The sequence below is a fragment of the Dermochelys coriacea genome, chromosome 10 (genome assembly GCF_009764565.3).
Source record: "Dermochelys coriacea isolate rDerCor1 chromosome 10, rDerCor1.pri.v4, whole genome shotgun sequence".
NCBI classification, from domain to species: Eukaryota; Metazoa; Chordata; order Testudines; family Dermochelyidae; genus Dermochelys; species Dermochelys coriacea.
The window spans coordinates 61,278,247-61,302,557 of NC_050077.1; the positions used below are offsets into that span (position 1 = coordinate 61,278,247).

Below are 24,311 nucleotides of genomic sequence, written 5' to 3' on the forward strand. Positions count from 1 at the left end.
TGCTCGGGTTCATTGGGCAAGTGACAATCTTGCCCTAAATTGAAGATCCCAGCCAATGTGTTTGCCCTGTTTTTCCTTTCCCCTACCCTAAACTGCTTTTCTAGACTTCATCATCTCAGTGGCTTCCTTGAAATGTGATTCCACAGTGATGCTTATTGGTCAGGTTGGAATAATTCATAATTACATTCTCTTCTCTGGCTCAGCATTGCAAGGACAATTAAATACCCTTATCCCATGGGTTACTGCATCGAAGAACAAGCTTCTTTTCTGACATATTAAGATGTGGGAACTCGCTACTCAATTTACTTGATCGGAAACCTTGAGAAAACAGAACACTCTATTTGCCAGCTGCTAAGTGAGTTGGGCCACAATGCTGTCAAGAGTTCACTTGTTAAAAATCATAATCAGAAATCACAGATTCTAATTAAAAAAACAACAAAAACTGTTTTAATGTCTTAAGCAGTAGAGACATAGCTGCCACTTCTGAATCTCAGGGTGCTCATACAAATGTTGCTTTTAGATATAGTCCAATATCAACCAGATGGTGTAGACCATTTTATGACATGTGTAAATAGGCAATTTGTTACTCAGCGGGTTTTAGTGACAAGAAGTTTAGCTTCAGTGACAGCCATTACACATCGCAGTGCAGTTTGATAATTTTACAGAGAAAATCTTTACTATCTTAAGTCCCTAATTAAACTACTGACTCATCTAGTTCACAATAAATGAAAAGTAAATAATGCAAGTTACTTCATCTTTCATCAATTAGTATTAATAACATGTTAGAGTAGTAATAAAATAGTTCAAGAACAAGTGAATATCCAAACTGAAAAAAATGACTAACCAGTTTCAACAGTTTCCACCACTACTGAGTTTCTCTATCGTATAAAACCAGCCTTTAGCAATAAGAAGGGAAACTGTTATATGCTAACAGTGATGTATTTCAATCTGATTTTTCCTTCTGAGGGAAACAAAGTGTTCTCTAACCCATTCATCACTGTCCAGCCTTTATTTATTAGCAATGCCACTCAATTTCTGCCTGGAATAACAATTTTTAGCTGAACACAAAATTGTATGTAAAATATTCTGTCAAGAAAAATAACATTTAAAACACACCTGCCATGACCACTACTCTTCGAGGACCAAATTCTGCCTGTTTACCTGTTTTGAGTAGTACATGTATATTTCTCTTGATTTCAGTAGGGCTACTTAAAGATCTTGTCTTAATTATGAAAAGAGGTGTGTTCTTAACTCAAGTGTGCTTAGGCTTTAACTTGACCTGCTAACTTTTGTGGAAACTAAAAACTACCTTAGCTTACTTGAGGTAAAATCCTCAAGTTAGTGAAGATAACTTGTTAGCTAACTTGAGTTAAGAACATACCTATTTTTCTGTAGTGAAGACAAGTGCACAAAGTAAAGAACTATTCAAAAGGCAGAATCTGGCTCAGCATTACTATTGTCTAGTTAGTGAAGTTCTTCAGGTCAGAAGAGCTCTTCCACCAACAGAAGTAGGTCCAATTTCCAATTAAAGACATTACCGTACCCACCCGTGGCTTTCACATTTGCAGAAATCAGGAATGTTGTTTGAACAATTCTCAAAAAAAAAAAAAAAAAAAAAGGGAGGGGGGGAGAGGGCTATGTTAGCAACAGATAGTATTTGCCAGGAAAAATCTGAAGTCTCTGCTAGACCTGATCAAGGTTTTTGCCTCATATAAGAGACAAAATGCATGTGACCCTAGATCAATTTGGGACAAAATCTGCTCTCAGTTACAGCAGTGGAAACCCACACTAGCTCCATTGAATTTAACTCCAGTGAAGTTCTTCATCATTTACTTCAGCTAACCTGAGAGCAAAATGTGGCTTACAGTTTCTTACAGCTGTCAACCTAAGCAAGATATTCCTATCATGAATTACTCAATAGATTGCTTTTCCCTATGAGCTTTATTTGCCCTGTTTGTGGCCATTAATATAGAAGAGCCCTTTAAAGGGTACTGCAAGTTTTGCGTACACCTAGCATATTACCTATAATAGGGTGTGCTGTAGGCATAAGAGAAACCTCATACTATATTTAAAAACATCAAATCATGAAGCGTTTTAAACCAAAAACCACTGCAGTTAGCACAGCCGCTTTAAGCACAACAAACCATAGCAACTGTTCCTGAGCTCAGGAGATTCCTTGCTACAATTCATTTTCGACAGCATAAATTGACTTAATACAAAATGTTGAAATGCAGGTATTTATTTATTTTTCAAGTCTCCAGATCTCTTTCTCATTGAGCTGCTGAACAAGTTGGATAGAGATCTTTAGAACATTTAGTATTTGCAAATGTCAACTATCGTAGCTCTTCAAGAAATATCACAGTTCACGCTAAAGTCTCTGATCTCTCTTTGTGTGTTTCCTTTCTTACTGCCAGACTCTGAGAGGTCACATCAGGAACAGCCTCCACAGTACGACACTCTTAGCAATTCAGATTAGTCTAGAGGAAGGTGCTTTTACCCTAAGCCATATAATAGATCAGTTCTCCTAACAGCAAATAGCCTTGCAGAGCATGATAACACTTTCCCTTCTTTAACACTATAATTCATCTCATCAATAGCTCTACAAACATACTAATGGACTTCATATTGAAAAAGTTGCTTAGCTACCAGTGGAATCTACCCCACACCCCAGAGCTCTAATTTTACATTTTATTTGTTGCAATGCAATCAGAACATTAAAAAGTACCTATGCAGTGCTGTTAAAAATGCAGTCACTCTATTGTAAAGCAACAAAAAATGCTCCACAAAACTGAAAAGGGACAAGGAAAAACGCCCAACCACAGATGCCAGACTCCTCCATGCACTCGTCCCTTCTCAAAAGCCTGAGAAGAGAGATGCACGCTCTGCCTGGCAGCAGATATGAGGTCCACTTATGGAGAGTACCCTGCCAAGATCTTCTTCTTTTTTTTTCATAAGGAATCCCCTGCTTTAGGAGTGTCTGCTGATTATATGTAGACTATTGCACGGGGATAGAGGCAAGGCAATCTCTGAAAGGTCCCGCGCCCATCAGAGGTCAAAACTATGTGTTGCATTCCACCCTGAACCCAACTGCCAGCCAGTGGAGAGCTCAAACGCTGGTGTCATGTGTTCACAATGAGAAACTCTATTTAACAAACAGGCCATCTCATTCTACTCCACTTTGAGTTTGAGTTGAATTTAGAGCACACACTGCAATAATTTAATCTTGAGGGGACAAATGCATAGACTGCTGTAATTAGGTCTGCGTCTGAAAGAAACAGTTGCAACCTCTTGGCTATGTGCAGATTAAAAAATAGGATTTCTGGTTGTTGCTGTTATATGACCATCTAGCAATGACTTGTATGAATGATGGCTGCATAACAGTGTCTTTTATAGAAGTTGGCAAGATGACTCCTCTATAAGGGAGTTTCCATCAACAATGGACCCAATTCTTCCCCTGATGACTTTTCCCAGTCAGGAAGGACATGTGTTCAAAGTGCCATGGGAAGGAGAGAAATGCAATGCAGAATTCCCAGCATCTGTAGTACTTCAGTGACTGTCACTGGCATAAACTCCACCAGAGGAGACTTAGCACATGTACCCTCCAGAAATCACTCTGCATCCATAGAAGCAGAGACTTAAGTCCATATTTCCTTGATTTTTTTTCTCCAAAGTAGAAATTTCAATACAATGGGCGGGACCTTACCAGCCACTAACTGGAAAGCAGCCTGGTTTAACTAGATTGTCCACTACTCAAAACAATATGGCTGATTGATTGACACTATTCAGTGCTATGAAGGAGGCAAATAAATCTTCTCTGCCTCTTGCTTAGCTATGGTACAAGCATTTCAATAATCTTTAGGATGGAATTGATTAGATTTTGCTCCCTACTTCATCCACCAGCACTCTAGTCATCTTTCCTCTCATTTCAGTTGTGACAGGTCTTTTACAAATCAAGGAGACCTGTCTTGACCAATCCAGCGGCTAGGATATCTAAGGGCACTTCAGTGATAGCTTAATATAAAAGATCATTGCCAGTCCTAGAAAATCATTGATAGAGTTGGGGGAACAAGTATTCATCTTCAGAGCCCTCCAGAATGGATTTCCATTAGGCTCTGGAAGTGGACGCTCAGAACAGATGCCATATTCCACTCTGATCATAGGAGCTAATGGTATAACATTGCTAGTTGTCCCACCTCCAGTCACAATCCAATCACTGGATCAAGAAAATGGCTAGCTGAATTGAGCCAGCAACAGTTTGGGTTAGCCCCATAATCCTCGTGGTGGCCATGGAATTCTGAGATGTCTCAAAAGTCCTCATCAGCTCTGTCTAGATGCTTGTTGCAAACTAAAACAGAATTATCCATCTGTTAAGTGTAAAAGATGTTTAAGTCACTTAAATAAGTTCAGACACGTGCATTAGTGCATTTTTATGGAAAAGGATTCATTGTCCCAACTGGAGTTACTTAATGCTGAAAAGCTCAGGTTTGTCACCTCAGGGAGGTTTGGAAGCTAACTGCTAGGGCTGGATTGAAAAAAAGTTTAGACTAGCAGAAATAAAAGGGACTCAGAGAAAATAAGGTAGCATAAATTACACCTGAATGTCAGACAATTTCATATATTAGAAAATAACTTTTTTCCTAGGATTATTGGATTATTTCAGTTGTGGTAGTATTATGCTGTCTATAGCAGCTTCCCACTTATCTTCACCTATCTCCTCTTAAAATGTCCCTAATTATTTCCCCTCTTAGAATTATGTATTTTATATATGTATGTCTTAATGGAATTCAAAGTTAGAAGAAAATGGAATTTCACTAATCTCCTGTATTTTTATTTTTGCACATGATAAATGTACATGTTGTCTTGGCTCCCTAGGGGAATGCTTTCTGCATGAAAGTGACTGGGGGAGAACACTGAACCACAAAGGCGCAATTCCAGCTGAACACAAGGAGCGAGTTATACAGTATAGTTACCTTGAGAACTGACTGACCAATCAAGAGAACACATCCCTGACTGATCAGCACAACTGTGCACAGTTCTCTTTTATGTGATAAATAGACACATAGTTTGAACTGTCTGGTTCTCCTTGAAAATATCCCAGACTGTGCAAGACAATAATAAGAGCAAAGAGGACAGATCAGACTGTATATCTCCCACCCATAGAGAGCACTTTGACACAAGTAAATTGACACAGCAAGTTGGCACCATCATAATCTAGAAGCTGTGAAGCAGGAGGAGCAACTATAACATGGTGCAATATATATTTTTTTAAGAATACTTTTAACACACAATTTCACTGGGGAGGCTGTCATAGATTAAAAAGAAGGTTTTTAGAGAGGACATTACTCAATGGTGCAGAGAGGCGGTTGATCATTTGAAATAGCGGGAGTGGCACATTTGAGAGAGAGCCATTCCCTTTGTGCTCTGGAAGCCTTGCCAGGCAATCTGAGAAATGGGAATAGTAGAATGGCAGTTTTGACAATATTATTAAAATCCAAAAAATGGTGTCACCGAAAAGCTGGAAAGTCATGGTACAGAAAGTTGGACAGCATGTTTAAAACATGTTTAAAAAAAACCAAAAACATCTTCTCTAGTTCTGAGTGTATGACTTTCAAGTAATTTGGCTTTAACTGTTTTTTTTTTTTTTTTTTTTTTTTTTTTTTAAAGATGCTGTTTCACCTGCAGAGTCTACTTGTGGCCATGTGCTGAGAGCGGTGTGCTACTTCCCAGTCTCAGATATTGGCAAATATAATAGATATATGCCCCCCTTTTGACACTCTTTGCGGTAATGTATAAGAATATTCTATGCCACTCTAATGGACTACTACGTACTACAGGTCCAGTACGTAGAGGAATGATAGGTTTCAAATATTTCCAGGCAGATGCATGTTAAAAATTTCATTGATATGATTACTTATTTATCATGACATTGCATTTTTATGGAGGTATATAATTACGGTTTGCAGTAAAAATTTCCAGATACACAGTGGTTACTCTTTAAAACTTGCCAATTTCCATAAACATCTAGGCTTATATTTCTAAAACTCCATGTAGAAAAAAGCTCAGTCATCAGTTACATATACACAACATCCAATCCATGCATTCAAGCTGGTGTTGTGTATGTGTAAAGAGGCATGGACGTGCAAATCGCTAGGGTTTCCAATCATGTAATTTCATACACTTGAGTCTGAAAAATTCCTGCCTAAATAACATTCCCTATTTGGGGTATTTTCAGCATAAATACAGGAAAATTCAGTTCATGCTGCAATTCCTTAGGTAATCATATCTATTTGTCTAAGGCAAAACTTGCAAGCTTTTGAGGGTGATCACAGTATCACTCAATTTATTTATAACTAATTTTTTTACCTTGAAATACACTTTTCAAGACCAATATTGTAGTGGTCAACCTTAGTTTGTTGTCTCTAAAAATCAATATAGCAGTATACAGCAAATTTTTAGCTACTAATAAAAATCCCCAAACTTGGAAATGGAACAGACATGGTCAAATTCTCTATTGTAAATGTGTAAATGGGTTAAACTCCATGGAAGTCAGTGGTGGTGCTCCTTTTTACACCGACAGAGAATCTGTCCTTGTCCTCAGCAGTGTAGGTCTTCCTCTCAAAAAGGCATGCATATTTTAATAGCTCTATGCCTATGGCACAGTGTTTCAGTATGGTCATGTAATCAGTTGTTAAGACATCACTTCACATTATGGAATGCAGATTGTGACCATCCTATATTTTGGTGGCTAGTCCTCCGCTTTGAAATTGCTTCAAGCTCATTAGTGGTCATCATATTATATTATTGTTAATTCCAAGGAAAAATTCTTAAACCTTGAGGCTTTACTCAAATTTCTACATCTCTAGCACTGTGAAGAATGAAAATGAGTAATAAAACTTGAGACTGAAAGAGACTGAGGACGCTGATTCCCTTTGTATTGCATAGGAGTCTGGGTTTTGCAGGGATGGGGGGTGGGGAATAATGGAACATTTTTATTGTTCTTCTAGTGGAGACTTATCCTTGTCATTTCCTCCACAGTAATTACAGTCTTAATTAACAGCAGCTGTGATCATCCTAACTTTTGTTTTCTTTTAACTTTTTCATTTTTTATCCTGACTTTTTCATTCTGAATCCCAGAAAAAGTTGATGGATTAATGATTTGTGTAGGTTCTAATCTACATTATTGGTATGTCTAGACACTATTCTAACCATGTAGATGTGCTGCAACAGCAGGCCTCCTCTTATAGCTGTGCCTTTACAAGGTCAATGATAGAGATATTCCTGTTTTCCCATTGTCCCTGGGAACCTTGCCACTTTTTCACAAACCTGCATTGCATTGACAAGATTGCAGGACATATTTGGAAGATCGTGACCTTTTGTTAAAAACGAATCATAGCAAGTGCCTAGGGTGGGACAAAATTTGCCTGGACCACATCCAAGTTGTAGAATAGCCACTGAGCGGTAGGGATATAATGATGTCCTATATAGAGATTTATGCAGCATGCTTAAGGAGCACAGAAAGGTCATAGAGCTCATTAATATGCACAATGCCAAATATAAATGCAGAACTGCCAAAGCATAAAGGTATTACGTTGTTCCAGAAGACATTTATAGGATTCCAACAGGGGCTTTTTTTTGGTCTGTTGTGACCTTCATAACAAGTAGGGTTGCCAGAGCCAGCACCCCAAAGCCCCTCCTGCACCCCAAGCACCTGCCCCAGCCCTGAGCCTCCTCCTGCACCCAAACTCCCTCCCGGAGCCTGCACTCCAACCCCCTGCCCCAGCCCAGTGAAAATGAGTGAGTGTAGGGGGAGAGTGAAAGATGGAGGGAGGAGGGCTGGAGGGAGCTGGGGGCAGGACCTCTGAAAAGGGGTGGGGGCAAGGCAAGGGTGTTTGGGTTTGTGCGATTAGCCAGTTGGCAATCCTAATAACAAGACTCCCCTGGACCATGTTTTTACAAAATAATGTTTCACTATGAAACACAATAACTTAAATGTATCCAAAACTCATGTTAATGACACTTGTGGCACTGATTTACTGCTATGGCTCTATTTAGGTTCATCAAGAAGGGCTGGTGGGCCTCTACACATTCATCAGGAAACCGCTCACTTAGGTTCATTAGATTGACAAATGTACTTACATTCATTGGGGGAAAACCAGTGTTGGTTTGGTAGGGGGTAACAGTAATAGTAAGATTTGAGAGTGAGGTTGCACCTAAGGCTTGCAAGGAATGAGCTTCATAATGCTCTGGGAAGGGTCCCTGATGAGTCCAGAAAAATCACAGCTGGTTTATGTTGAAGAGGTGGGGAAGGGGAGTACCAATTGGTAATTTAAAGCTCACAAAGGGGGGTCATTAGAGCCTTCATAGATTTTTAAGACCAGAAAAAAGACCAATTAGATCATCTAGTCTGACTGTATTACATAAGCTATAGCATTTCAACCAGATACCCCCACATATTGGGCTCAATAATGTATTTGACTAAAGTTTATCTTGCAGAAGGGCATCCAGTACTAGTATTTCATACAGTCTAATTTGAAACCTGCTAAATGATGGGACTTCCATCCTTCCCCAGGGAGGTTATTCACACTGTTAGAAAGATACCCCCTACCCCCAAATCTACCCTAAATTCTCCTTTTCTTAATTTCATCCTATTATTCCCAGTTATGCCCTTCTAATTATGTTAAATAATTTCTTTTCTTCCTTCTTGTTTTCATCCTTTAAAATATTTGTAGACTGTTATATTTCTTCCTCAGTCATGCTCAGTCAATACTTAACTCTTTTCTTCTTTCCTTGTAAATTAAGTCCCTCATGCCTCCTGTTTTTATCCCTCTTCACTAAACTCCCTCTGGTTTCTTAATAATTTCTTGGTGATGAGGTGACCAGACCTGAAGAGAATATTTCAGATGTGGTCACACCAGAGCTCCCGGTCCATTCTCCTCTCCCTGAATCTCCATAGTTTGCATGATCATTTATGTGCATTTGTCGACGCTGAATGTCATTTTGTTTTCTGCATTTACAGTTACATTTTAGCATTTAGTTTTAAGAAATTTAGTTCCAAGCAATTAAAAGGCATGACCTTTTTGAACTCAAGTTCAATTCTCTTGAACTTGGGGTCAAGAGAATTCATTAAAAAAGAGCTTTTGAAGAAAACAAAACTATTCATGGGTGCACCCACTCACATCTACAGAATGTATACATATCAATGGAGTGGAGAATTGACATGATTTTAGGAAGTTAGGATCCCCTGACCAGCCCACAAAGTGTCTGAGAGAGATACTGCAGTCTGCTCCCAGATATATGTTCTTGTTTGTGCCAGAGAGACTTCTGAACGACACATAATAACTTTATAATCTATTATTTGATAGGAAGACAATACAATGATGGTCAAAGCCCACTGAAAACTATTAATCTATTGTCAAAAGCCCTGCAATATAATTTACATTTTTTATTAGTCATCATTGAGAGTAGCAGGGTTGGTAAAGCACTCAGTTGAATTTTTTTGTTCATCCCATTATTATTTAACTGTACATTTATCCACCCACCCATGCTTCATTAAAATTAGCTATAGGGAAGGATGAATGGACAAAACAGGCCCTAGGACACAAAGGAAAAAAATGAATTAGATATTATCATAGAATTGTAGGACTGGAAGGAACCTCAAGAGGTCGTCTAGTCCAATTCCTTGCACTCATGGAAGAACTAACTATTATCTAGACCAGGGATTGGCAACATTAGGTATGCGGCCCACCAGGGAAAGCCTTAGAGGTTATTGACTTGGTGTATTTGCTGGCTTCCTGTGCTGGGAGGCTTAGGCTACAGCTTGCTGCCAGTCCAGCCCTGCCCAAGGACTAGGGCCCTAGACTGTTAATTGCTATCAGCCCTATTGCGGGGCTGCAAGCTAGAGACTATGCAGGGTGCTGCCCCACCTATGGGCAGGGACAAGGGCCCCAGATTATTGTTGTGCATTTGCCTGTCAGACGGGCCCAGAGCTCTAGACTGTTTACGGATTGACCCCACTAATGCGACCCAAGGCTGAGGACTAAACCCCAAGACAACGAGGCAGAGTGGCCTCCCTCCCCACTGGAGAGCGAGGGAGCACTAGAACTTGGTGGAGAATGTGGGCATCGTGCCCTCCCCTGAGGTAAGGGGATGAACCAATGCCAATGTGAGACACCCCACTCCACCATTACTCAGTGAGAAGAGGAGGGAGGACAAGAAATTGATTAAATGGTTTGCTGAGAGCCAGCTGCACCAGCAACAACAGCTGTTGCAACATCTCGACAATCAGCAACAGCAACTGATTCGAGAATTGGGGCCCCAAAACTGGGAGAAGTAACAACAGTGCTTGCAGCAGTTTGCGGCACTTCTGCTGACCCCAGGGGGCTCCAACCCTAGGGGTGCGGCAGGACCTGCTGACCCTGCAGTGCCGGTGCGCTTGACAAAGATGGACCATAAGGATGACCCCGAAACCTTCCTAATTACATTTGAGAGGGTTGCCTAAGTGGAGCAATGGGCCACTCTATTGGCTCCATATTTGATGGGCCCAGCCCAGGCCACCTATAAGGTGCTCCCAGTAGGGGAAGCCCAGGACTATGGGTGGTTGAAGGCCATGATCCTCGATGCCCTTGAGATCACACTGCAGACGTTCCGGGAGAAGAGCTACCCTATAGGCCCCGACTGAGAGCGGTAGCCCAGCGGCTGAAGGAGGCGTGCTGGCAGTAGCTACAGCCCCAACAGCATATGGGGGCCAAAGTCACTGAACAGTTCATACATATCCTTCCAGCCCTTGGAAGAACCTGGGTCCTTCGCCACCGGCTGATGACCCTGAGTGTGGCGGTGGCCCTTATGGAAGACTTTTTGGCTGCAGAGGCTATTGTAGGGCCAGGGACTCGCCCTGTGACAGTGATGACAGTCCACTCCTGGAAAGAAAAGATCCAGGATAAAAGGAGCAAACCCCGACCCAGCCCAAAACACCCTGAGGGATGGGAGGTGGGCAAGCCCCAATGGTTATGCCCTGGCACGGGGACTACCTGAAAACATATCTGGCATGGGGAATCCCCAGGTTGCAGGCATGCCGCATCCTCACCCACCTCTACAGACAGGCCCTGATGCTCCGAAATCGCTTGCTTCACCTGCAGCCAATTCAGGCATCTTCAACGAGAGTGTCCCGTTATGGACTGCAGTTTTGGACAGATCTGTTCCGGGGAGGCCTGGGCCTGTAAACAGCCCTTGGTAAGCTGACAGTCCCCCTTGCCGTGAACCGAGTTCCAGTCTCCGCTCTCATTGATTTGAGGTGCGGGCAGACTCTTATCTGCCAGGATCTCGTCCTGCCTCCCGACCTGCCACTGGGTGTCATTCAGATCCAGTGCATCCACAGAGATGTGAGGCCTTACTCCAAGGCCCAGGTCATCCTGACCGTGAAAGTGGAGAGACGGACCATGATGGTTGGGCTAGCACCAAGGCTGGCGTACCCCGTCATCTTGGGTCATGAGTGGAAGGGGTTCGCGGAGGTCCTGTGGGTGACAACCACACAGGCCCCGCATTCTGAAATAGCCCTCAAGGGGGAACCATTGAGGAAGCCGACCAGGTCTCAGAGGACCCTGACAGGGAGGACCGATGGGCCAGTAACCCTAACCCTGACCTCCTGGAGGAAGAAGTGGAGCCCGGAGAACCCAATCAGGAAGAGACCCTAAATTTGGGGGCCAACTTCAACTGGGACCAACAAGAGGATCCCTCCCTCAGTCGGGCCTCGAACAGCTGGCTTGCATTAATGGGACCTGGACAGAACCCCACTGCGCAACGGTGTACACCCATTTTGAGTTGACCAGTGATTGCCTTTACTGGATCATCTGTGACCCTCAGACCCATGAAATCCGGGTACCTCGGTAGCTTCTGGTACCTCAGTGCCACCCATGTTCAGTTTGCATCGTAGGCAAGTCTTGCAGCTTGCCCATGATGTCCCAGCGGCTGGTCACTTGGGCCCTGAGAAAAACCTAGCACGAGTTCTGGCCTGATTCTTCTGGCCCAGAGTGCACAGGGAAGTAAAAGACTTTTGTGACTCCTGCCCTGAGTGCCAATGAGCAGCCCCAAAGGGAGTACCAAGGGTGCCCCTCATTCTATTGTCCGTGGTTGGCACTCTATTTGAGAGGATTCCCATGGATCTCATGGGGCCGCTGTTGAAGAGTGTCACAGGGTTCCAATACATCCTGGTGGTCCTAGATTATGCTACTCAGTTTTCAGAAGTGGTCCCACTTTGAAACATCACCGCCCAGACGATCGCCGCAGAGCTCTTAAAAATCTTTGTCCAGGTAGGCCTTCCCCGGGAAGTCCAAATGGACCAAGGCACTAACTTCACATCGAAGCTTCTTCGCCAAGTCTGTAGCTACTGGGAATAAAAAAGTTGCAGGTCTCCGTTTACCACCCACAGATGGACAGGCTAGTGGAACACTTTAAGTGGACACTGAAGGAAAGGTTGCGGAAGTTTCTCCCCGAAAGAACTTTGCCAGTGGGACCAACTTATCTCACTCCTGTTACTGGCCATCCGGGAAGTCCCCCAGTCTTCGACAAATTCTCCCCCTTTGAACTGTTATATGGCCAGCAGCTGAGGAGGCTACTGGACCTTATGTGGGAGAACTGGCAGCAAACACTGTCTCCATCACAGGGCCTCCTATGATGGATCCTCCTCCTTCAGGAGCGGTTAAGTCGGGCGGAGGATCTGGCGAGGGAAAACCTACAGAGTGCACTGAAGGCACAAGAGCAAACGTATAATAAGGGAGCCCGGGGCAAGACCTTTGCGCCCCGTGAAAGGGTCACCTATGAAGTGTTCCAAAACGACCAAAACCCCCTCCCTTCCCCCGACAGGTCTATCTTGTCAATTTGTTAAAGGCATGGCAGGAGCGTGAGGGGCTGTTAATCACCCCACAGCCACCCCCCGGAGCCAGACCTTGGACCTGAAACCCCTAGTCCCACCAACTCAGAGGAGCCACAGTTGACCGAGGAACAACTGAGGCAGGCCAGAAGCCTGTTGGAAGTCCTTCCCTAAAACCTTCATGGCGAGGCCAGGGCAAACCATGCTCGTTCAACATAGGATATTGATGAACCTAGGAGAAGTCATCGGAGAGACCACGAGGCTGTTGCCACGCCACATCTATGAAGTAGTGGAGAAGGAGGTCCAGACCATGCTGGAGCTCAGCAAAATCAAGAAGTCACAAAGCAACTGGCACAGCCCCATCGTCCTGGTCCCGAAGCCGGATGGGACTCTTGGGTTCTGCATTGATTTTTGGAGAGTCAAAAACATCTTGAAATTCGATGCATACCCAATGCCATGGATCGATGAGCTACTAGACCGCCTAGGTGATGCCCAATACATCAGTACTCTGGATCTTACAAAGGGGTACTGGCAAATTCCCCTGGAATCGAGTTCCTGGGAGAAGATTGCCTTTGCCACCCAACTGGATTGTACCAATTTACCTGGATGTCTTCTGGTTTCCATGGGCCCTGACCACCTTCCAGCATCTGATGGACTGGGTCCTACAGCCCCACAGTGCCTACAACATAGCTTACCTCGATGACGTGGTGATTTCTAGCAGCCACTGGGAAGACCATCTCAACTAGGTGGCTGCCGTCCTCCAAGCCTTACGTGACGTCGGCCTGATTGCTAATCACAAGAAGTGTAAAATTGTCTGGCAGGAAACCACCTATTTGGGGTACACTCTTGGGCGAGGCCAAGTACAACCCCTGGTAGGGAAGGTCCAGGCATTGCAGGCTACTCAACCCCTACCACAAAGAGACAAGTGCGGCAATTTCTTGGGCTAGCAGGCTACTATTGCTGCTTTGTCTCTGACTTTGCCTCAATTGCAGCACCACTGACAGAGCTCCTGAAAGACAGCCCCTGATGTGTGTGTTGGACCGACGCATGCAGACAGGCCTTCCAAACCCTCAAAGACCAGCTGTGCTGAGAGCCTGTGCTCTTCAGCCTGGACTTTAACCAGGAATTTCTGTTACAGACTGATGCATTGGAGGTGGGTCTGGGAGCTGTCCTCTCCCAGGAGGTAAATGGAGATGAGAACCACATATTATTTTATCAGCCGCAAGTTGTTCCCCCCGAACGGAACTATTCAGTTGTCGAGAAGGAAGCTCTGGTGGTCAAGTGTACCATGGAAGCCCTGAGATACTATCTTCTAGGGGCTCCCTTTGTACTGGTGACCGACCATGCCCCCCTTAAGTGGCTGAAGACTGTTAAGGAAATGAACCCCCAACTAATGTGATGGTATCTGGCCCTGCAACCCTATGCCTTCACAGTACGTCACTGAGCAGCTAAAGACCATACCAATGTGGACTTCTTCTCTTGGTTGGGGGAATGGGACGTTGCCAACTCCGGGTTCCTGGAGACGGACTTGAGGGGTGTGTGTGTGTGTGTGTGTAGTGTGGCAGAATGGCCTCCCTCCAGATTGGACAGCAAGGGAGCACTACACTCGCATTGGTGGGTGGAGCCAAACCCGCCTAGTCCTCCTCACCAGAAGTACCAGGGTGGGGCAGGAAGTATAAAAGGAAGGATCTGCAGCTCAGCTGGGCGAGAGCCAGCTGAGGAGACAGATGCCTCTGCCTTGCGGCAGCACCTGGGAGTTGAACTTGTGCTCAGCCGCACCCTGCTCCCAGAGGAGATGGACCCAGAAGAGGAGTTACAGGGACTACTGTTGACTGTGTACCCTGAGGAACCTGAGGACGGGTGCAAACCCTGGGGAAATAGGAAGTGACCCAGGGGCAGCCGACAACTGGCCGGCTACAGGGCTGACCGCGTCTAACTGGGCGTGCTGTGACTGGATCCCCGCCAATCCAATGGCAGACCACTCCTCCACTGTTAAGGCCCTGGGCTGGGACACGGTGGAGTAGGGCAGGCCCGCGTCCCCTTGCCACCTCTACCCTGGGATGGCCGACTTCCAACCTTAAGCCAGGAGGCCTGTGCTCTGTGAACACCCCTGCCAGCATCCTAGACTGGCTGCTGGGTGCTCAACCCTCGTTGGAGCCCCCTAGACTCTGTGGGCGCTCACCCCTACCTGAACCCCAGACTGTGTGTGGTTGCTGGCCGCCTGAGCCTACAAGCCCAGGCTAAAGCCTGCTCCCTGATCTGCCCTGCCCAAAAGGGCTAGAGTTTATTGTATCTGCTGGATGCCTTTGCTGGGAGGCTTAGGCTACAGCCTGCCGCCAGCCCAGCCCTGGAATAGTATAGCATGGAAAAGCTCCATATTGATGCTAGACATTTTTGAAATATAAAAAAGCTCAATTACATTTTACTGTGGTATTTATCTTTGTCATTGTATCTGGTGTATTCTGTTTTCATGGAAGTAAATATGCTCTGTTTACCAATTTAAATAAAGAAAAACTCCACTGATTTTTAATGGGGGTATTCTGGATTTATGCTGCTGTTAACTTGGGGCAGAATTCTTTGAGTGGGGAATAGTGGAAATACTGTGATCAATTTGACAAAGTTTACATTTTAATAGCATCCACTGTAATGTAATTACTGATTATAACAATTTTGCACATTTCATTCTGTCTTCTGACCCTTTCCATAATAGAGTTAGTACACTAGATCAATCACAAGCTAGATTTTCAACAGACCTAGCCAATTTGGCCTTTGATTTCAAAGGCTTTCTCTTGACTAGGAAAAGTGCTAGAGTTTAGGTTAACTTAAGCTATAACATGCGAGTCAAGCTTGAACCTAAACTCTCTATCTTTTTTCTAGTATAGAAGCAGGGTAACATCTTCTAGCTTGATTTGGCTGATCAAGTGTGTAGCCTAAGCTCCCACAGAAGCATGTATTAGCTAAGCCCAACCAAAACTTGCCCACTTTTCCTACTCAAGACAAAAGAAAAGGGAACAAAATTGGGACCTTTGTGACTACATGGGGTCTTAATTTCCATGGACTTGCACTTTGGTAAAGGGATTGTAATATACTACAGGATTCTGATTTGCACAAACGGAAATGGTTACACAAGATGCAAGGCTGTGGCCACTCTGGTCTTAAAATCTGGATTTTTAAACTACGTTCAAGATTTTTCAAATGTTAGGTTTTTTTCTAGATGAATTTACATTTCTAAAGAATGCTAAAATCAGCCTGCTTGACAGCAGTATTACAGCTGCTAACAGCTTTGAACTTTAATATATGGTTGATTAAAGAGAAAGAGAGGCTTGTGTTCCAGAGGAATAATATTCCTATATGCCGCTGTATGGAAATTTTAAAGTAACTTAAACATTCTCAGGTTAAGCGTTGAATTTCAGCCTGGCACTAAACTTTCATTATCAGCTTATAATTACTTGTCTGTAAAATTCCAGTGTATTGCTTACTACCAGTGAAAGTGACTTTACATGTCTCAAACAAGTGATTACCAGAATTAAATGCAATGGGTTTTTTTTGTTGCAAAAGAGAATATTGCTCAACTATTTTAAAATGTGTGGGTTGAAATAAACAGCTTAAATGCTTGTACGTTTTCTACTTGAAATAAAATCCCAGTATTTGTATTGCTGAGTGCCTTAAGAAAGGTACCTTTGCCCCTACCAGCATATAAACATAGGCTGGATATTTTCCTACATATTTTAAAGCAGAAATGACAACTCCAATAGCATTCAGCTTCCAAGCAGGTGGGAAAAGGGGCAAGGCTGGGACAGTACAGCGGCATGGTCAAAAAGAACTTCCCTGTCACCTTATATGAAACAGAAAAATAGTATTAAAGCTAGTGTTCACACTGAGTGTGGCATATCCATTCTGGGTGCACATTTTGATCTTGTCCACTAGTTACAGTATGATATTGCTGCCAGGATTCTTGGCTTAGCATTCACGTACACTGCTGGGCTTGCAGACTTGTTAGCAATATGCCTAGTGAACCAAAGAATTGAACTTACAGTATCCATTTTAGTCATAAAATTGTAAAACACATAAAATTGGCCTTTGTTTAAAAACACAGCTGCTTTATGCACATCATTCCGTCATTTAATTATTGCTTAAGCACTTGTCTGTTGGGAAAACAATCCTGGTATGCTGCAGAGCCTTGAAGTAGAAAATCCATCATAAATTTATGGTACAGTTTATTAACTTTATCTATCTTGACTCTGTCATAATTTACTTTTAAAGTGCATGTACTCAATTACATTTTTTCCTTGATTGTGTTTTCAAATAAATCACAAAACCGATTAGCCTTTACATATTTATTACATAAAAACCTCTTAAAATGTTAAAGTTGCCTCCCATTACCTCAAGCACTCAAAAAGTTAGGAACTGCTAGAATTAAGGTTACCTCTGTAACTTTCACTTGGTTTCATTGCACAATCTAGACTGTTAATGGTATACCGAAGAAGGCAAAATTGAGGCCCCAATTCAGGAAATCACCACTATTCAACACTGATACAATAGGCATCAGTGAACTGGAGTAAATAAATCTTTCTGATGTGGGTATTATGAAATTTAGGCAAAATGTAAATAGAACAAAATTCTGCCTTCAGTTCCTCCAAACTAATTATGGTAATTGGGCAGAATTTCCCCTTTAACTGTTGGCTTCTAAAAAACATGTCTGATTATTATTCACTTTTAGTTTTGTGATAATTTTTCTCTCTGATGTTACAAAGTGCATATTAAGTGGGCCATGTTCTGACCTTAGACAAGCAGATATTGCTCCTGCTGAAGTCACAGGATCTGTCCCTAGGGGTAATTAGAGTGAGCCAAATGCCCCTTGGCATGTTTTACCAAAGATTTCGCAGCACCATGACACCTTAAAATGATATTTAAAGCTGTCGGCAGAATGACTAAGTAGGAACATTCTAAAAAACCCGCTTTCAACCAGATTTTGGACTGGTGTGATTTTGTTTTACTGATAGTGTTATAGTAGTACAGCCCCTGTACAATAGTTTTATACAGCTGTAAAGGTAACTTCTTCTGATATAGCTTATTTCCCATCCTGTCAGGGAATACACTCTACCTGTATAAGCTCTTTCATACTGGTGGATCTGTATCCATGCTGTGGGGACTGTACCACAGTCACTGAGCTGGAATAGTTACAACACTATAACGTGTGCATGTAGGTACGGTCTAAGCCTTTTAAAATGAAGAAACAGGGAAGAAAAGATAGCTCTGGTCTGGCTGTGTGCAATTGTTTTTTTAATTAAAATGACATTTAAACTGATTGTGCCTATGAAACAACAGCTTGTACAGCTTTGAGAGCCCTTCATTTTCCTATTTATCTAACTGGCAAACGAGTACATAGTGCCAGCCTTCTTTGCCCTTGTCTCACTCATTTTGACTCTGCAAGGTCTCTAGAGGAAACTGTAGACGTGCTGCGCTGTAACTAGAGATGGGGAAAAAAATGCTGGCTGCAGTGTCTAACTCCGTCTCTCTAATGTGTTGAGTTAATCTAACAATGAAATGCCAAAAGCCATTCCCAAGCCTGCACCTTTATTTCTCTCAGTAGAAAGAGGGTTTCACTGCTGCCTGACCTTCTCATTGTAATCAGTGACAGCATCTGACTAACAAACATGCAGTTTGTATAAAAACTAACATTAAAGCAAAAAAAAAAAAAGATGACTAAGGGAAAAATACTCCTTTAACCCTGGCTCTCTAAGCAGATCTGGGCATGGGGAGCAGAACACCACTCAACATCGATGAAGAATTTTCCCTGCAGTGCCCCTCTCCATCCATGGAACTTCTGCAGCAGCTGAGGATCTTTGCTCAAAAGTTTTACTCTCCTGTGTCAGAGAAGGAGAAAGGAACATGCTTTGGAGACACTCTGGAGATCTGCTGCAAGGAGGGGTCTGGAAGTCTGAAGCTGGAAAAGGGGTTGACTATTGGTGTCAAGGATTAAGAGTTGAACAGAGGGAAGTGAGATCTAGAGTTTAAACAGGGTCTGAAACTCATGGCAAGAGAGGACTTCCACATCTCTAATTTGAACAGTCACCTTCCCTCAAACATGTAGGTAGAACCAGGGATGAATATTAGCACTATTTGACCTCTCCACTGAATAGCAGTCAGGTAGCACTGCTGTCCTGAAAGCACATGTTTGGCAAGTGATGTGACTGCCTCAGTCATGCTGCCTGGGTGACATGGTTATAATGTCACGATCAGGAGTGCAGCTATATAGTAAGGTATTTCTGAGAGTAGTAATGAACACAATTATTTTTTATGTTTTTTTGCTCTCTTCAGTTAAGCTTTGGCTCAGGTTCATAAGTTACTTTGCAAATTGTAGCTTCAACACTTTGAAGACCAGGACTCCTTTGCTGAAGAAATTTGCAAATAATTTCAAATAAGGAACAAGTGAGTGAATTTTATAATCCGTTTGCAGACAACAGCCAAGAGAAAACAGACCAAATGTAAGGTTCTGTTATTGAGACATCCAGTTGCTTCTCATTTCTATCAATCTTTAGAATTCACAGGCAGCTCAGGTTTCTCATTGAACATCTTAAAAAAATTGGTGTGTACAGTAAAATCAAGTTAAGTTTAAGATTTTTTATAAAATCTGTGTATACTTTGCAAATATGAGTAATTTTATAGGTCTTTATCTCTCTATATATTTGAAATGTAATCCTGAAAAATCTATTCTGCATTCTTACTGTGTAACTTTTAATATGAAAAAGTTTGCAGAGATTGATCTGCTCCATTGAAAATGATTTTGCAAAAGATTAGACACAACCAATTTTTTTTTAATGTGGATTTTTTTTTTTTACTGTATTTGGAACCTACACTGTCACTTTAAGTAAGAATGACCAAGGTAATAAAAATCACTAAAAGGGTACTTCTCAAATTTTATAAGGGAAAACTAGATTTTATCAGCAAGAGTGAACTGAAATTGATTTATCTTTTTTAAGCTAAAACAATTGATGTAATCACTAAATTTACAAATAGCTGCTCATTCATTTATTAGTAAAGAAAATAATATAGAGCATAAAATATAAAACTGGAGTTTGATATTTTAAAAAGCAGAACCCTATTGCTCATACAATTTGTGTGCACATTTGTCTTCATTTGCACATGTATTACCCTAATTGCTTAGTTATCTAATTATTTCTGAATGCAAATTCCTGATTTGCATAAACATTCATTATAACTGCATGCCAATAGCACAGTCACAGTTGGAAGAGACCAGGAATGAGAATAAATGAGTCCTTGCTTTCTTAAGTAAGTGGGACATAACAGTAAAACATCAGGAGATATATTTCCCTAGCCCTTATCCCCTAGTGGAACTTATGCTGTGCAACTACCGGTGCGCTAATGTGTGCACAGCAATGCACACAGACCTCAAGCTTCTGTTAATGAAAATCAGGCCCTTCAGGTTTGTGGCTTGAAAATTGTAAATGATATTTATTTAATAACTACAACCTGTGTAATTTTCTCTCTTATGCACATTTTCATTATAACTTAGGGAAAAACAAAGTGTATATTAGAATTAGTAATTACTCATCTTCTGCCTAAATCTATATTGTATTATCTTATGAGAGGGGAAAATATCTTCCTTATATATTAGAGTTTTAAGCATTTTTCCGATGCATGAATTATTAATGAAGACCCTTAATGTAATGGAGTAGCTGCTCAAGAAAATTATTCCTTACAATGAATCTTGAGAGCAAGTTGCTAAATTCATGTTGCGTGTCAGGTTCTTAAATTGTAAGTAAAAATTGCACTTCAAAAGTAAAAGTAATTACCTTCCAGGTTAATGTTCAATTAAAACTTTTCTTACCCTCATGAGATGGAGCAAGATAATAATTATAGATCAGCATATTGTATTTCCACTCAAAGTGGTAGACAGAACCATTGTTAAAGGTCCCTCACATTTAGTGGAATCTAGCACTGATTTTCAGTTTACAGAAGTAACTCTGTAGTATGGAATTTTAATGTATGTTTTATAGCTTTCAGAACAATGGATTGTCAATTCCTAATAGGCGATAGCAGCCTTTGAAAGTAGCAGGAACTCATGTGGAGCTCTTTCATTGTTTGAAAATGTCCTTTCACTGGATAGAACCATACCTTAAACATAGAAGAGTAATTCTAATTTACACTAAGGTCACTTTATACTCCTGTAGCAGTGTAAAACAAAGTGCTAGAGCAGTGTAACCTAGCTCATAACATGCCTAAACTCTTACACTATTCTCTGACTGTCAATATTAGAGATTTGACATGGAGATGTTTAAAAATGATCTGACAGGATTTTAGCTTGTCATGTTTAAAAATCATCACAAGGGAAAGAAAAAATGCCTTTCACGCTGAAAGCCACCCAGCTATTACGGGGGGTGGACATGGCAGAAAAACCTACATAAAATGGGGAACCATGTGTAAGCCTTGCCCTGCTCCTGTGTAAGTCAATCACAAATTCCCATTGTTTTCAGTGGGAGACCATTTGAGCCAAAGACAGAGGCAGGCCCTGCCCACACTCTTTACTTCCGGATCTGAAATTGCCCAGGTCCAAGGTTTTGGTTGAGGCGTCTTGCAAATGGTGGTAGATCCCTTTCAGTATACGACTGCTCTTCTTGATGGAGGCCAGGAACGGGGATAGTAGGTTACTTACTAGTCAGGGCTGAAGTGTACACTATATGGAAAAGTCAGTATGTGTGTCAGACTGTGAAATCACTAGGTTATGTTCAAGAGCAACACTTTGTTATCCTCAGGTTCATAGAAAACAGTATGTAGCATATCCTATTTGAGAGGTGTTTACAGCCAGTAATCCTTAGTTCTTAGTGTTGTGAATCTCTAAGCTGCCAAAATAGGATGTATTGGGTCCCTCCCCCACAGTAATGGTATACACAATGGCAGGGGTTCCCAAACTGGGGGTTGGGACCCCTTAGGGGGTCACGAGGTTATTACATGGAGTTCATGAGCTGTCAACCTCCACCCCAAACTCTGCTTTGCCTCCAGCATTTATAATGGTGTTAAATTTAAAACACTTTTTTATATATTTATGGGGGGGGGGCGGGTCACACTCAAAGGCTTGCTATGTGAAAAGGGTCACCAGTACAGAACTTTCAGAACCACTGCACTCTGGGCTAAGTTGTGTAGCCTTTACTTCTGCTGGTGAACACTCAGAGTTTAAGGTTAGAAGGGACCACCAGATGATGTGGTTCGATTTCCTGTATATCACAGGCCTCCAGGATCCGCACATTAAACCCAACCACGAAAGTATTACAGTCCACAAGAGACTAGACTATTATGTGCCACAGACAGAGACGAAGGAGAACTGAGGTGCACTACTGCCTGTGGCCCCTGCAATGGAAGGGAAAGGAAGTGAAATAGATATCCTGACAACTGACCCTCACTCACACATTGCAGAAGAAGGCAACCCCCCTCCAAAGTCACTGCCAGTTGGACCTGGCAGAAAATTCCTTCCTGACCTCACACAGGGCAATCAGTTAGACCTTGAGCATGTGAGCAAGAACCAGCCAGCGAAGTACCTGGTGCCATCTCAGAGCACTGTCCCTTCCCCATCCTGTGTTCAGGCCCTCTCTGATGCTTCAGAGGAAAGAGACCATCTCCTCCAGGATACATAATAGGGAATCCCTGCCTGACCCCTGCAGGGGGCTGGCTGATGCCCTGAAGCATGAGCTTTCAGGAACATAAGACAAACTGAAAGTGAGTCCCCACCTCCCCTCATCACAAGCAACCCCATCATCCAATTGCACCTACAAGTTTCTCCAGCTCTCTCTGAAAGCTAATTAAGTTACTTGTTCCCACAACTCTTACTGGGAGGCTGTTCCAAAACCATACCCCTCTGATGGCTGGAAACCTTCTTGTAATTTCCTGTGCAGGGTTACAGCATTTCTACCATATAACTCATAACACCCTCTTCCCTGCAAGTAGAATAGAAGGTGCCTTCTCTTTGGCCAGTTCTTTAGCCACATTACAATTCTTGTAGTGATCCACAGACATCATTGATGACACTGATTTCAATAGGACTATGCATGTGAGTAAGCACTGACCCACACAAGTCAAGGTTGAATACCTAGCTTTGTCAGTGTGTATGCATAACTTTAGGGTCAGAGCTTCAGCTAGTGTAAATGAGCTTACCTGCACTGACTTGCTAATGTATACCACCTGAGGACCTGCCCATAGTGTAATCTCACTATGAAGATTACCAGGTCACAAGATCTCTTGAGTTTATACAGCTCCTTGTATTGTTTGCCTAGCTAGATATGTATGTACCATAGAATCTATTATCCACCTGGGTTTACTTATTGTTGAGACTGAATTTTTATTACCATTGCATAAACACGGCTTATATTAACACGGGCAGATTCTGCCAGCGTTACTTGCACGGAACAGTGCTTTACTCTGAATAGTCAAACTGAAATTAGTTGGACCGTTTGGCGAGTAAGATACTTAACATGAAGTGCTGCCTTAAGACCATAATCATTAAAACTTCATAATATGTTTTGACAGTTATAATTAGCATCTATCGATAGCAAAATATGTATTTAAAATGTTAAAATCATCTTTGCTACATTTCCAGCCCCATTGAACAAGTCACTTACTTTGAGACGTCTGAGTCGCTATAAATTTCTTTATCAAGGCATCAGTAGTTTGCGTATAAAGGCTAAGAGCATATCTCAGAGACTGTAGATCTGGGCTCTTCTCCAAGAAATTCTTTTTCAGCCCATTTCCTCCAGCATGAAAGTATTGCTAAAAAAGAAAAACATAGGTAAGGCATTGAGAGAAGTAAATTATCTGATAAAAACCTCTAGGTAAGACCCGATGTTTATATAGCAATATCATAAAAATTTACAATTTGTATCTTTGGGGATAGTTGTTATTGTCCACATTATAGTTTTTGTGTGGTTTTCCCCCCTCCCAAACAAAACACTTAAGTGTTCTTTTAATCCCTCTTAAAATGTATATAACTCAATAATAGTTAAACGTGTGGGGTTTTTATGTTCATGTAGTTATATCTCAAAACTAGGGTTTACAGTGCAACTACAGAAACAAATTTCTTTTGACAGCATGTTCGGTGTGATAGGAATCTGTCCAAGTGTAGTACTAAGACACTGTTTGGCAGAAAGGTGTAATTTATGGTGGGAATCCTTGGATTGACAAATTTAAAGAATAGCTAGAGTTCCAGTGGGAGATTAGGATTGCTTTCTAGTCTTCCAGTCTTACTCTACTCTGTAAAACTGGCATTGTGAGTTTCCATGGTTATTGTCTCTATAATGTCATAGAAAACCTGGTGTCTGAACTTTGTGACTTTATCCTCACCCACGACTATTTCAGTTTTCGGGACAATTTATACCTTCAAGTCAGCAGTATTGCTATGGGTACCTGCGTGGCCCCACAGTATGCCAACATTTTT

The 24,311-nt window shown here is 42.2% G+C and overlaps 1 protein-coding gene and 1 long non-coding RNA gene across 6 annotated transcripts in view; one reads left to right on the top strand and one right to left on the bottom strand.

Annotated features, from left to right (window-relative positions):
- Positions 1 to 24,311, top strand: part of LOC122456006 — a 296,596-nt gene that overhangs the window by 258,817 nt on the left and 13,468 nt on the right. For all 4 annotated transcript variants that reach the window (XR_006274600.1, XR_006274601.1, XR_006274602.1 and 1 more), the window contains one exon: positions 5,665 to 5,782. This is a non-coding gene — a long non-coding RNA (uncharacterized LOC122456006). The remainder of the gene's footprint in view (positions 1 to 5,664; positions 5,783 to 24,311) is intronic.
- Positions 1 to 24,311, bottom strand: part of UNC13C (unc-13 homolog C) — a 476,401-nt gene that overhangs the window by 11,701 nt on the left and 440,389 nt on the right. For both annotated transcript variants that reach the window (XM_043493368.1, XM_043493369.1), the window contains one exon: positions 23,500 to 23,647. In XM_043493368.1, the coding sequence (XP_043349303.1) occupies positions 23,500 to 23,647 (148 nt within the window). The remainder of the gene's footprint in view (positions 1 to 23,499; positions 23,648 to 24,311) is intronic.